We start from the raw sequence: 13,789 nt of genomic DNA on the forward strand, positions 1-13,789 counted from the left end.
TCAAAACAAACTCAAACATTTTTTTGATACAAAGAAATTTCCTGCTTCGAAAAATTATATATACTTAAAAATAAATTGCCATCTGGTAATTGCTAATGTATATTATTCTGCACAGTGTACAGAATAATATACATTAGTGTAGTGCCATCTATGAATGAAATGTTTTATAAAAATCGTACATTTTTAGATTGATGTTGAATTGTCAAGTGATTGTTGTCTTAATTACCTGCTTGACGATATATTGACAAATGATTGCATAAGAGTTAACTATATACAGGTTCTACATGTGAGGACCTGAAACGGGGGTCGATTGAGAGGTCCGAATTATGGGTGTCGATTTAAAATAAAGAGCTCCTTTTCAGACGCTAAGGAAACGGATTAGGTGTCTCGAATGAACAATGCAATTGTTTTTTCGTAAATTTGTTAAACAATGGAAACGGATAAATTCGAGGAAAATGCGACGAGAGAGAGGAATCATATTCAGTTGCAATGTTGACCTCTCCCGCGCCCTTCATTAGGTTTCGAATTGTCACCAGGTGACTATGAGAGACCAATGGAGAGGCGACGACGGTTAAGAAATCTATAAAACCGTGCAACTCAAGGGACAAAGGTTCTTGGTTTTTGGTGCTCCTCTCTGGGATTTTTGTGATCCTACTTATCAACAGCGACCGATTCGTCAACTCCTGTGACTTACTGTCGCTCTCCCGTGACGTTTTGATTTGCACGGATTTGCCTTTCACCAGAGACTTTCGCCGAAGCTGTGCCGCATGCTCCGGGGCCGTCGATCTCAACGTACGACATCGAAGGACCAAACGGAGAAAGTCGGACCCTTGAAGGAACTTTTAATTTGCTCCCCGAGCTGTGTTACGTTGAAAATTTGAAGAACGTTTTAAGAATATTTTGTAATATAATAAACGGGTTAAAAATGGTAAACCTGTCTCAGAAAGTCATTCTGCGCCCACACGACAGAACAAACCGCTCGGCTGTCGAAAAACCCTCACCCTAATCGGCTGACCTCACATACAGATGTGGAAAGTTAGGGAATAAGAGTTTTAACAGGAAAAGTCAGGGAATGTCATCAAATGTCAGAGAATCTGCAAATACCTCAGAATCTGTCTATTGCTCCTTTTTTGATCTATATGTCTTTAAATTCAGTTTTAATTAGGGGTCTACAAAAACTGGAGTGACCAAAAGAGTGGAAAGATTTGTTGCACTATATCATGTAAACTATAAATGATAATCTAATGATTAAAATTTTGTTGGATAGAGGGTTTATGTTCTTATTTAAAATTGAAGGTAGTGAGAGTGTGCAGCTGTGGGGGTTTACAGTTCTACATGAACACCGCTACATGACATTTGAGAAGTGTATAACTTTGGATTGTGAAGAGGTAGGGCATTGAAATTGGTGTTGATTTGAACAGAATAACAACATCCACAATATTATTTAGAAATAATAACCAATAAAATAGAATTTGTAAAGTTATAAGCCAATAAGTGTATGAGTTGAAGAAAATTTTCATAATGTCAAAGAAATTGCAAAGGAAATATGAACAGAAACATTTAAAAGGAAGCAGAAAAATCCAAAATGACTAATGCCAAATGATGCATATTGTGTAGTGAGTGTAAGAAAAGTAAGTGTGTCAACTCTGACAATACTTCAAGTATGCTGCCACCTGAACCGATAGATATTGACTTTGAATATGATAACCACCAAGACTTTGTCTACATTTTATTCTTCCTTTTATAACAGAAAGATGGATTCAGACCTTAAACAATTGCGATTGTGTCCCGTACACATAGTTGATACCATGGGGGGAAAAGAATTGTCAGTCGGCTTAATGTTATTGTGTAAAGGACATTTTGGACTTCATGGCGGACCTCATGCAATTCATATATTTTTATTCATTATATTCTTTGCTACTGGCCACATACAGTATGTGGAGATAGACCATCAGAATTGGCAGGATTATTGTGTTATGTCTTTTCTCTAACTGGAAATTTTCATCTTCAGATACTCTGTGGAATTTCAGATGCCAAAATATCATTAGAATTAAAGTCAGGTTTTCAAAACTCCATTGATAATGATTCACTTTTCCACCAAAACGCCCTAACTCCTACTATAAGTTTCAGGGAGGAATGGGAAGAAATGTAATGACCTTGAATGGGTCTATACTGGACCAAAAATAGAACATGATAAGCGATTTCTCTCTCTCACAAAGTGTGTGAATCTTATTATGTTTAAATTATTTTGAATTTTTGCCTTGAGTCTTTTTCTTATTTTAAATAAAATTTACAAATTTATTTAAATAAAATCATGAATTTTTTTATGTGACATAGATAATTATNCAGAAACACCATCGACAGTGTCCTGCTTTTCCACCAAAACTCTGCCACTCCCACTAAGTTTTAGGGAGAGACGGGGAGAAATGTAATGACCTTGAATGCATCCATGCTGGACCAAATATAGCAAACAATAAGCAATTTCTCCCTCTCACGGACTGTGCTATTTCTTCTGTTTAAATTATTTTGAATTTATCCTCTCCTTGCTTTAAGAAAATTCAATTTTATGATGCAATGCAAGTCTTTCTCTTATTTAAATAAAATTTACGAATTAATTTAAATTAAATCATGAAATCTTTTACATGATGTAGAAATGACATAGCTAATTACCTAATCAATTTTACATGAAGTTTTTTGTAAGAAGTGAATAAAGTGTTTTTTTAATAAAAAAAATTTATATAATTGTGTACAAATGGTCTTAAATAGACTTGACTGAATATTACATAATGGAAAGGAGAAATGCAGAGACCTTAATAGGTCAAGGGAAAATGTAATAATTAGTCAGATGGAATCGCCTGTATGGACCCTGTATATATGAACTTCTGGTTTGGATCAGAAGTCACATGATTCTTTTTAAATTAAGAGATGTGTGAGCCCGAGGGGTTTGAGTTCGAAAATTTTTAGGGTTAACATATTTTTTTCATTAGAGGATGGAAAAAAATATAACGGAAATAGATCGGATGTGGAATCTTACACATCGTCCGTTTGTCAATTAGTCAATGTGCACGTACTAATTAGTCAGCATAACAAGTGAACGACCTGTTGGCTCAGTGCCAACGATGATCGTATAAAAACGATCGTCACGAGAAGTTCGGGGCGATCGTCCCCTCAGTGCGATAGTCCCTCCGAGCAATCCTCAGGAAGGTCTGAATACAGTGTCTCCCGTCCCGATCCTGTCAGAGGAGAAGCCGGTAGAAGACATAAGCCTGTGACAGATAGCCAGCTTCCATAGTCCAGAAGGATCGTCACATACCGCCCTCCGACATAAGGTATAACTGACTGCCTATATAACTCTCTCACTCCAGAGCCTGTAAAACTCTCACGCGGCATAGTGAATAGTTACATCCCTTATAGATAAATTTATGTTATCCGCATCTAGGCTATAATCAGTAACTTGTATACTCCTGTAAATTACTTTAGTTATATAATAAACCTTTATTTTATTCTTTGTTAAACCTGTCTCCTGTTTATTTGAGGAAACCTGTCGACTTACCGACGCACTCCCCACTCGATTTGCCCTCCTAGCCATCCTACGACTCCGAGATCGGGCTTATATAACCAGCCTGTGCAGATTAAGTGGTCAGTACGAGATTGACCCCTGACCCACTGCGTATCTCACAGATGATTAAAAATTGCAGCTGTAGCTTGGCATTATGATTATGTCAAATAAATACTTGTAAAAGTGTCGTTGATTTTTTTTGCAAAAGAAAAACTTTACAGTATAAGATATATTTCGCTTATAGGGCACATCCTATATGCTATATGCATCTTACACTGAATTATTTTAAAAAATAAAATTACAATATACAAGCATACTGTATGTTTTATATTATATCGTAATAATAATTATAAATTCCTGGTTTTTAGGAATCAAATTATTTTTGATTAACAATTTATGAATTCTGAAACTGTTATAATTATTATTTATTTATTTATCTGTTTAAATACTTAATGTTTAGTGATTTAAAGCAAGAAAGTGATTCAAGTGATGAAGATGAAATAGAAGAAAGTCTACAAAATGGAAATGATTTCTTGGTAAATTTCATTATTGTTATTTTTAAAATTATTGCTCTATTTTATTTATTAAAATATTTGTTACTCAATACTTTAGAAAATGAATCTTTTATCACATCAAGGAGTGGACAAGTTATTAAGAAATTTAGAAGCAACTCAAAGTCCAGTAAAATTGATGCATCAGAAAGAAATATTATTAGCTAATGTTTACAGAGCAAGAGATCACAGAAAACATAGATTGTCTCATGAATTACGAGTAATATTAGCAGAAAGAGATGCTGCAATAGAGAAGGTAAAATTCAATGTGTTTCATATACATTCTCATCCTATCATATAAATTTTACTTTACAAAAAACTATTATTATTATTATTTCTGATTTATTCAAATATATTGTTAAGTATAATATTAAGGAATATATAACTTAAACTCATACATTTATAAGAGATATAAAAATATTTTTTAATAAAAACATACAGTAGAGCCTAATAGTAACTGACTAAACAATTTTTTAAACGGATAAATTTTTCATAAAAATATGGTAATTAGTATAAAACAAGAATAAGTAATATATTTTTATTTAAATAAATCATAAATCATAATTATATTTTATAAATAAATTTATAAAATAAAATTTTAAAAACTAAAATTTAAATATTCAAAAGAAACAGATAAAAATCAAAAAGATTAATGTAAATGATAAAAACAAAGTTATTATTGATACAAAAAAGTATTATTTATTTCTAAATAATAATTTTTTTTAATTATATCTGCATGTATTATATCAATGAACTTGATGAGTATGCATTGCATAGTGTCTAATGTGTCTGATTTATATATATATCAATATTAGTTACAGGGTTAATGTATATATTTTTTTAACCTTTGTAATTAATATCAAACATATGCTACAAATTTTTCAATAAAAGATCAAACATATACAATGACATTCTTAAGTTGGGATTGAGATAGACAATTAATTCTTCATGTGGGCTTTAAGTATAAATTTTTCCAATCTCCTATAATGAATGGTTTCCAAGAAAAACATGTGGGTACAGGTGGTCTGAAATTACCTGTATAAATCTTTCTTATGATTAAGTTTAGATAGGCTTAAACATGATTCTGGAAAATTCATTTTCAATTATTAATATAAAGACATTTAAAGTCATTAATTTCAAATTGTTTACAATGCAATTGATATTGTTTACTTGGAAAAGGAAAAAATTAGAGATTTATTTCACACATACTCTGAAGATATTAATAATAAAAGTAATGAAAAGAACTTAAACTTTATTTTGACTATTTTACTAAACAACCTTCTAATTCTTAATTTCTGTCTTTGATATGTGACAATGAAATCTGCTCTGCAAGAGATAAATATGGAAGACCAATGAAAGCTATTTACATTATTGCTTTTAGAATTACATTTATAATTATTTGGAAAAATTATTTATTATATTTAATCATCAATATGACATTATAAATGTTTCTGATTATTTCTGATTTGAGTATAGTTTGTCTTATTAAATCTAGTTGGTAATTTTCAAAGTACATGATATATTGCCAAATTCTTTTAACAAATAATTTCTTTTTTTTAATACTTTGTGTAATTCACATTTTCATATTATATATTTAATAATGATTGCATTTTATCAAAATATTTTCCAGGCAAGAAGCTTGGAAGAAGAATTGTTACAGTGGCGTCATTCTAATAGCCTTTGGCAGGCAGATACAAAACAGTGGGAATCAAATTTACTGGTATGTTGTATAGTAAATATGTATCACTGAAATAAAAAGTCCATATATTCATAAATTAATTTTTTCATTATAAAATAGTAATAATAGATTTTATTTGAATTTTAAATTTGCAGTTTGAAATTGAAGTTTAATAAAAACTTATAACTTAAATTTAATATAGCTGTGTAGTGTACAAATTATTTGAATTGATAATGATGATTAAATTATGTGTAATACAGTTATGACATAAAATTTTATTTTTAGTTAATTTGAACACTATGGCATGTTTTTTCATTAGAAATCTGTGACAAAATGTCTACTCTTTGTGTTCTCTATCAGCATGCCAATTACAATTAAATTAAATAATGAAAATAATTTATCTTGCTATGAAAAGTCATCAACTGCCATGACAACTTGATAGAACCCCCTAAATGTAACAAAATTAATGAATTGGATTTTATATAAATAAATTTATTAAACTACTGTTTAAAAATATATAGGTAAATGATTATTAGACTTTAGATATTTTTTATAAATGATTAAAATTTTGATTTGTTATTTAATATATGCTAAATATTTTAAGAATAATTTGTGCTTGTTAGTTGAAATTAATTCAAAAGCATTTAATTATCTTCAAAATATCATTAAGTTTAAATTTAAATTGTGATATTCTAAAATCACTGAATCTTTAAGAAAATAAATTTATATTAAATGAATAGGTAATGTATTTGGGGAAAAAATACTACTATATTATCAGGCTACCTAAAGGAATGTTTGATGGTCTGCTGGCCAAAGTGGTTAAGACATCAGCCTACTACTCTGGGGATCCAGGATTGAATCTGGACAAGCAATCACAGGAATTTTTCATGAGTGTTCTGTTTCAAATATGTTGGGCTTTGTCCCTCACCACCCAATCACCCCATTTTGGGGTTGACCAAACCCATGATGGGAATTTAAAAAATGCCTCTTAGTGCTCACAAACATAAAAATTCAAAGGAATGTATAATGTTTCTCCCATAGTTTTTGTATGAAATTTGTGATATGAAATTTCTGTAGGAAATTACTAAAATGAAAATAAAACCATAACCTGCACTGCCATGTAACTTGTACCTATAGATGTAACTGTTACTCTATAGACATAAGTTTGTACTTGCAATTCAAAATCAGTATATAACTTGCACCATCACATAATCTGCACCCTTTTTTTAAATTGTCTTTTACAGATAAATGTGAGGCCCCAGAAATAGCCCCGCAAAAGGGAAAGATATAAGAAAAAAAAAAAGGTTTGTTAAGTTCAATCATCAAGAAAGCAAATTATATAAGTATTGAATCGGCGATACTGGACTTTGACATCAGCGCTCATAGAGAATAACGGGAAAAACAAAATTTTAGATATAAAAGAAGAAAATTTAAAATATTAAAGTTAAGACGTAGTTTAGAAAGCAAAACGAAACTAAAAAAAAAATGTCAAAATGAGCATTGGTGTCATAGTCAACAATTAAACGTGATCAGATTCGAAAAGATGGTGTCGGATAAACCATCTCCAGCCGACCTTTCCTGTGAACTTTATGAAGCTCCATTTACACCTGGAGACAGGTGGATGACCAATTGGAAAGCGGTGATGTAAGGTCTATCCAATTAGTATTGAATAAGAAGCCGATCACAAAAACTCTATAAAAATGCAAAATTCAAGGACAACGGGACTTCCACTAAGACTTCCACTAATCTTCCACTAGACTTCTGTTGTGTTCGTGTCGTCTCCGCTTATTTTATACCTCCGTTCTTCTTTTTGTGCACCGACTTTAGAGACTTTGAACTTTTTTCTCTCAACACTGTCAAAGGGGCCCCTACGACGCTGGACAAGATCGCAGCCGCAATTACCGACGACGCAAGACCAGTACCAGAATCAAAATTTCCCAACAACACAGGATTTTGTCAATGAGAGACTTTATGTAAGCATTATCGTCCGGAATAAACGGTTTACCTTTGTAAACACTTGTCTTTGCTGCCTTTAAAAACCGCCACCCACATATGCGTAGACCTTAGACCATCCCGACAATAGGGGAATAAAAATGTCTCCCCCAATCGGCGTTCTTACATAAACTGCAGATAATTTGTGCAAAAATACTGTAGATTTTTTAGTCTAATTGATTTATAACATATTCTTATAAGTAATTAATAAATAAATAGTCAATTTTAATTTTTAATTACATATTGAACTGAAAGATCATCAAGTTGATATCAATATTTTCTTAAATTTTATTATCTGATTCTCCTTCTCATTAATGTTAAGATTATAATGAATTTTGATTATTGTATTTCTTTTAATGGTATTTACATTGATTTAAAAATACCTTTTAATTCAAATATAATAGGAAGTCTCACTGAAATACTGCTAAGTTTTCAATTAGAAATTTCCTATTGTACACAACAATAATAATCAAGATTTATCAATTATTCTATTTCTTAAATTTCTTAGGATACTTTACGTCAAGTTATTACGGAGAGAGATACATCTATTGCTAAAGTGAATGAATTGGAAGAAAAATTACGTCTCTGCTATCAGTAAGAATCAAATTTTTCTTTCTTTCAACTATTCTGTTTTTTTTTTATTAGATCAAATAAAATACATTATTTAAATGGGTTAATTAACTATATTGGAAAAATAACTGAGAGAAAGAGAGCAAGAGTATAAAGTTTTAAAATAGAATGCATTAATTAAATGGAATGGGTTAATTAACTATATTGGAAAAATAACTGAGAGAAAGAGAGCAAGAGTATAAAGTTTTAAAATAGAATGCATTGCTGTGAATATTCTTAATTAATCATTAAAAAGAAGAAATTAAGTCTGAAAATATCATAAATTTCAAGAATTATGGTGAAATTTCAAAACAAAAAGTTTTTATTAATTTTTCAGATAGTCAGATATACATTTAAAAACCTATTTAATCCTTCTTAAACAAGTTAATTATTTGCTCTCTTATTAAAAAAAAATAAAATTGATTATAAATTTAATATTAAATAAAATATTTTTACTTAATATTTTTAAACATATCTAAAAAGTTTAACACTTAACAAAGTAATAGGTTCAACAATAGTTTTAAAAACTTTGTGTTTTTGTTGTTAATAACATAAATATAACACAAATTTGTATAACTCAAATTTGTGTTATATTTTAAAACTGTTAAAACATTTTTAATATGTCATTAAAATCATGCCTTTAGAAACAAAAAATTCAGATTAGAATTTTTTTCAGAAGATAATAGTAGATACAGTAAAACCTTGCTTTGTAGCCATCCCTAAAATTCCTCTATGAAACTACATAAGTTTTAATATAAATCAAACTCCATCTTAATGGCCGCTCACTTATGTGTCCAAGATAGGAGCATCCAAAAGTAACATTTAGCCAAAAGACAGCAACTATTTTTCCCTGTTTGTGGCCAGCAGAACAGAGAAAAACCTCATTTCTAAATTTAACATATTGTTTAAAGTGCTTTAATGAAATTGAGCATTGTTGCTATAGTTTAGCATAGTTTGCTGATCCCTCCAACAGACAACATTCAAATAAAATAAATCTTTATTGACATTTGACAAATTAAATTTAAATTTATGTCCAGAATTTTGTAAGAAAGACAATTATATATTTGTTCAATAATTTTATATAAAACTTTCTTGTATTTTGTAAAAAAATATAGTAATGTAAATTACTAATGATTGAGCTACATCACTGATGCATCACTCAACAAAGAAAAATATTGATGATACTGTTGTAAAATCTGGTTTAATTATTTAACTTCTGAATTTGCCTGTTAAAATACAGTATTCAAATAAAACCTTTACTTCCAATTCATAAACATATTGATTTTGTTGGAGTATTCATTCCATCTGTGGATACTAAGCAATTTTATTTAGTACCGTACTGAACAGTACTTGAATGAATCCTATTGCAAATAGCTTGCATTCACTGTTCTTTACATATACTCTATTTCAATATTATATTATTCAGTGTTAATAGATTATCCTTTATGAAAGTCTGGATTACTATATATAGCAAAGAATTTATAGTATTATTTAAATTTTTTTATTAATTTATTTTTATAATTAAGTTTCTTATGCTTCAAATTTTGCAATTTTGTTTATTACCTATACTTTTGTGTAATCAAAAAATATATTTTTGTTGTCAAATTATTAATATTATCTTTAATTTTGAAATTATCAAAAATCAGTGTAAAGTAATTTGCATTTCTCTTAAATTCCTAACAATTCTGAAAAGCAGTAAAATCTTGATTACATATACTTTTGGGACACACTGTAGTATGGCAAGGTATATTTAAAGCCAAGAATTTCTGGAAGCAAAAACTTGTAAAGAGCTGATTTTATTTGATCATTGCTTTTGCTTTCTGCAATAAACATTTCTCATCCTGATGTTTAGAACAGCTGATTTCGTTCCTTTTTTGTTGCAATTATGAATGATATTACTGATAATCTTTTTAGAAATGCTTGTTATTTTCTCTGCCTTTCTCAGACAAAAATAAAATTCCTTAGAATATATTCTGTTGCACAGAATTCAAGTTACACTACTAGTACAAATGCAACACAGTTAGCAGATTGTGATGATAGTCATCTGCAGGATCACTTTTCCTTCTGATAGAACTTCTGACCATATTATTTACAGGAATTTGCAGAGATTCAAAAATTTTTGAGAAACTTTCCAAATTCATGGCAATCTAAAGCACAAGTTGTGATCAGTTATTTCCAAATTAGAAGTTACAAAATGCACGTCATAATGGGTTAAATATCATTTCATGTGGGTTGTTTCACAGAGGCTTGCATCCAGATCAGGCTAAATTATTTTAAAATTTCAAATAATAGATCATATTTGCCATAAACCAGACATCTATATGAGACATAACATGCCTAAATGTAAATATTTCTATACTTGGATTTTAATGAAGGAATACTGTATGAAAGTGAACCAGACTTAATATCTTTTTAAGTATGAAAATGATATATTTTATTAAATGGTATGGTATATTTTGTTTTAATTAAGAATTACATCATGCATATTGTGTATATTTACATTATAAGTGTATGACAACTTAATAATTATAAATATTGCAATATAGTAAAACCTGTCTATAGCCCACTGTTCCTTCAAAAAGTGGTCTTTTAGACAGGTGGTCATCCAATACAGGTGGTGCTGTAATATTGTATTTCCGTACATATTTTGAGCACTTTTTAGCCATTTCTACTAAGCAAAACTCGAGGCGAGCAAAAATAAGTGAATTTTTTCAACGATAGGGCTATATTGGTATTGTATTTTATTCTTATCAGACAACTCGATTTACAGGAGTTGTCATGATTTTATAAGACCGATTTAATACCAATATTTTAAAGATTAATACAATAGTCACATTTTCTCGATTATAATGCACACTTTCTTTTTTCCGACTTAATTAATTCAACTCGGTTCTTTTTGTTCGCTCCTCAGTTACATGCATTACATCATTGATATATAAGCGCATTGTATCTCTACATCATTTTGGTTTTGATATTTGTTAGTTTAATCTTATTTTAACTTTAAAAATACTGTATTTTTTAATATTTAATATTTTCTTAAGTACAATAAGAAAAATTATTAATTAATAATAAAACAATTTTATTATTTTTNAACACCAAGGCTAGGTTGATTCCTCACATCTGTTGAGGGCATTGCAGTAGCCATGCTTGGGCCAGCGCTGCTTTCGCCACCAGTAACCAAGGGAGACTGCAGCCTATTTTTCGAACGTGAGCCTCTGCCTAACCCACGAATGTGACCTTGTTAACCCAAGCGACCTCCGAGCCAGTATCATACTTAGATGTGGTTACTACCATGATAAATATCTCCACAGAATGTGGGTGTGGTCACTCTTAGCTTCATTTCTCTCCATAGATCTTACTGACATGGGTGTTCCTACCAGGAGCTTGTGCTCCAGCCTGCATTGCCCTATGGATCAGTAAAATTACTGGGCTCTCCCACCACGACCAGGTGGTGACCACGGGAGGGTTATTAAAAATTATTCAATATTTATTGTTAGTAACCATATTGTAAAATCTATCTTATTCTCTATATGCAATAGAGTAGAAGAAAGCATTGCAAGTAATTTTCTATGCGATAAAATGATGAAATTTGTAGATAATTGTTAATAATCTTTGTAAATTTAGCATCTTTTATTGATTCTAAAAGATTATATTAATAATTTTCTGAAATTTAATAGAAAAAAATTTCGAAGATTACTTAGACAGAAGAGAAATTAAGCTTTATGTTTTATTTTATTTTATTTTGAAAAAGAGTTGAAATTTACAATAAAATCAAAATAAAGAGAGAAATTAAGTTAAAAAAAAAATAGTCACAGTATTGTTCAGAAAAGAAGCATATAAATGTATAAAATATTAAAATTATAATCAAATCTTTGTACAGAACATCTTTTATAACTTAATATAATCTTGATTTATTGTTCCATAATTTCCATTCTTCATATCTACAAAGGAAACTCTAAAAGCTGTAGAATTGGAACAATTACTGAATAGAAATAAGTGGTAATTCAATTGTCATTTAGATCTTAGCCAAAAAATTTTTTGGAAAGTATAATTCATTGGGAAAAGAAAATAGATGCAAGAAGCCATAAAAAAAATATATCATTTAAGAAAATCTATCATTTTAAAAAACATTTCTGCTGAGCTTTTTAATTAAACATTTTTATAAATGTTAAAATCTAAATGTGAAAAATAGAAATTTGAATATTATTATAAAATTTTTATATACTATTGATTTTTGTAATATCTTTTTCAGTTTACAAGCCTCACTTATTGGTGTCAATAATCAGCAAGGTATATCAGAAATAGAACAGCTAGATGTGTTTCAAAAAACAGAAAGCTCTCAAGAATCAACACAGAAAGGATTTGGAGAGACTAGTCTCATAACATCATTGCTTCAGTCAAATTTAAATAATGAAGAAAAATCACATTTACAAAATGAAATGTCCACATTAAGTTTACAGTTGGAATCAGAAAAAAAGGCTAGAGAAATAGCTGAAGAAAAGTATCAAAAGTTTGTGATGTCTTTACTTTTTAATTTTATAATTCATTAGATGATAATTTATAATTTTTCAATGTGTTCAAAAATTAATAAAAATTCATATACAGTAAAATCTGCTTATTGTAATCACTTCAGAACATGCCTATACTGATGATAACTGACTGATAATGTTAAGCATAAGACTAAAATTAGACTAAATAAGACTAAAATTAGTGGAAATTCTGCTTTTTTATTGACTCTGGCATTGAAATGACATGTTAAAACAATTAACAGATATAAATTTTAAGATTTGTTACATTATTATTAATTCAGTAATTCATTAAATGTTTTTTCTGTACTATCTTTAACAAAATTAGTTTATAATTGAAGTATAAAACAACAGAATTTAAACTATTACTATGAACAAATAAGAATTAAAAGTTAAGCATTTAACAACTAAAGCACCAGTTAAGACTGATGATGATTGCACATTATCAGCCAAATTAAGTCTGATAGCATAAAAAGGCAGCTTAAAAATGTCCATTTATCTAAAGATAATAACTATAACTGCAATTCTTATTTTAATAAGTGAAGTTTATAAATTTATTTTAACTTGCATGTTTGAAAACATGCAAATTCTGATAGCATTACATGATTGAAAATAATATCTTTGATTATAATAAGCTGATTGTACTGTACATTCTATAATTGTATTGTTGATAATATATATGTTACAGTCAAAACCCGTTTTTAGTTAGAACGCGTTTTAACTAGTTGAAACTAGTTTATACTAAATGTCTTTGTTAAAACCCGTTTTGTCTAGTTGAAACTAGTTTATACTGAATGTCTTTGTTAAAACCCGTTTTGTCTAGTTGAAACTAGTTTATACTGAATGTCTTTGTTAAAACCCGTTTTGTCTAGTT

At 29.2% G+C, this 13,789-nt stretch overlaps 1 protein-coding gene across 1 annotated transcript in view; it reads left to right on the forward strand.

Moving 5' to 3' along the window:
* Positions 1-13,789, forward strand: part of LOC111629213 (centrosomal protein of 162 kDa-like) — a 64,893-nt gene that overhangs the window by 24,457 nt on the left and 26,647 nt on the right. Inside the window, exons 7-11 of the mRNA XM_023373091.1 lie at positions 4,020-4,095; positions 4,172-4,366; positions 5,741-5,830; positions 8,289-8,374; positions 12,642-12,899. Of these exons, the coding sequence (XP_023228859.1) occupies positions 4,020-4,095; positions 4,172-4,366; positions 5,741-5,830; positions 8,289-8,374; positions 12,642-12,899 (705 nt within the window). The remainder of the gene's footprint in view (positions 1-4,019; positions 4,096-4,171; positions 4,367-5,740; positions 5,831-8,288; positions 8,375-12,641; positions 12,900-13,789) is intronic.

Source organism: Centruroides sculpturatus, unplaced genomic scaffold (genome assembly GCF_000671375.1).
Source record: "Centruroides sculpturatus isolate CEXI.00-Female unplaced genomic scaffold, Cexi_2.0 scaffold495, whole genome shotgun sequence".
NCBI classification, from domain to species: Eukaryota; Metazoa; Arthropoda; class Arachnida; order Scorpiones; family Buthidae; genus Centruroides; species Centruroides sculpturatus.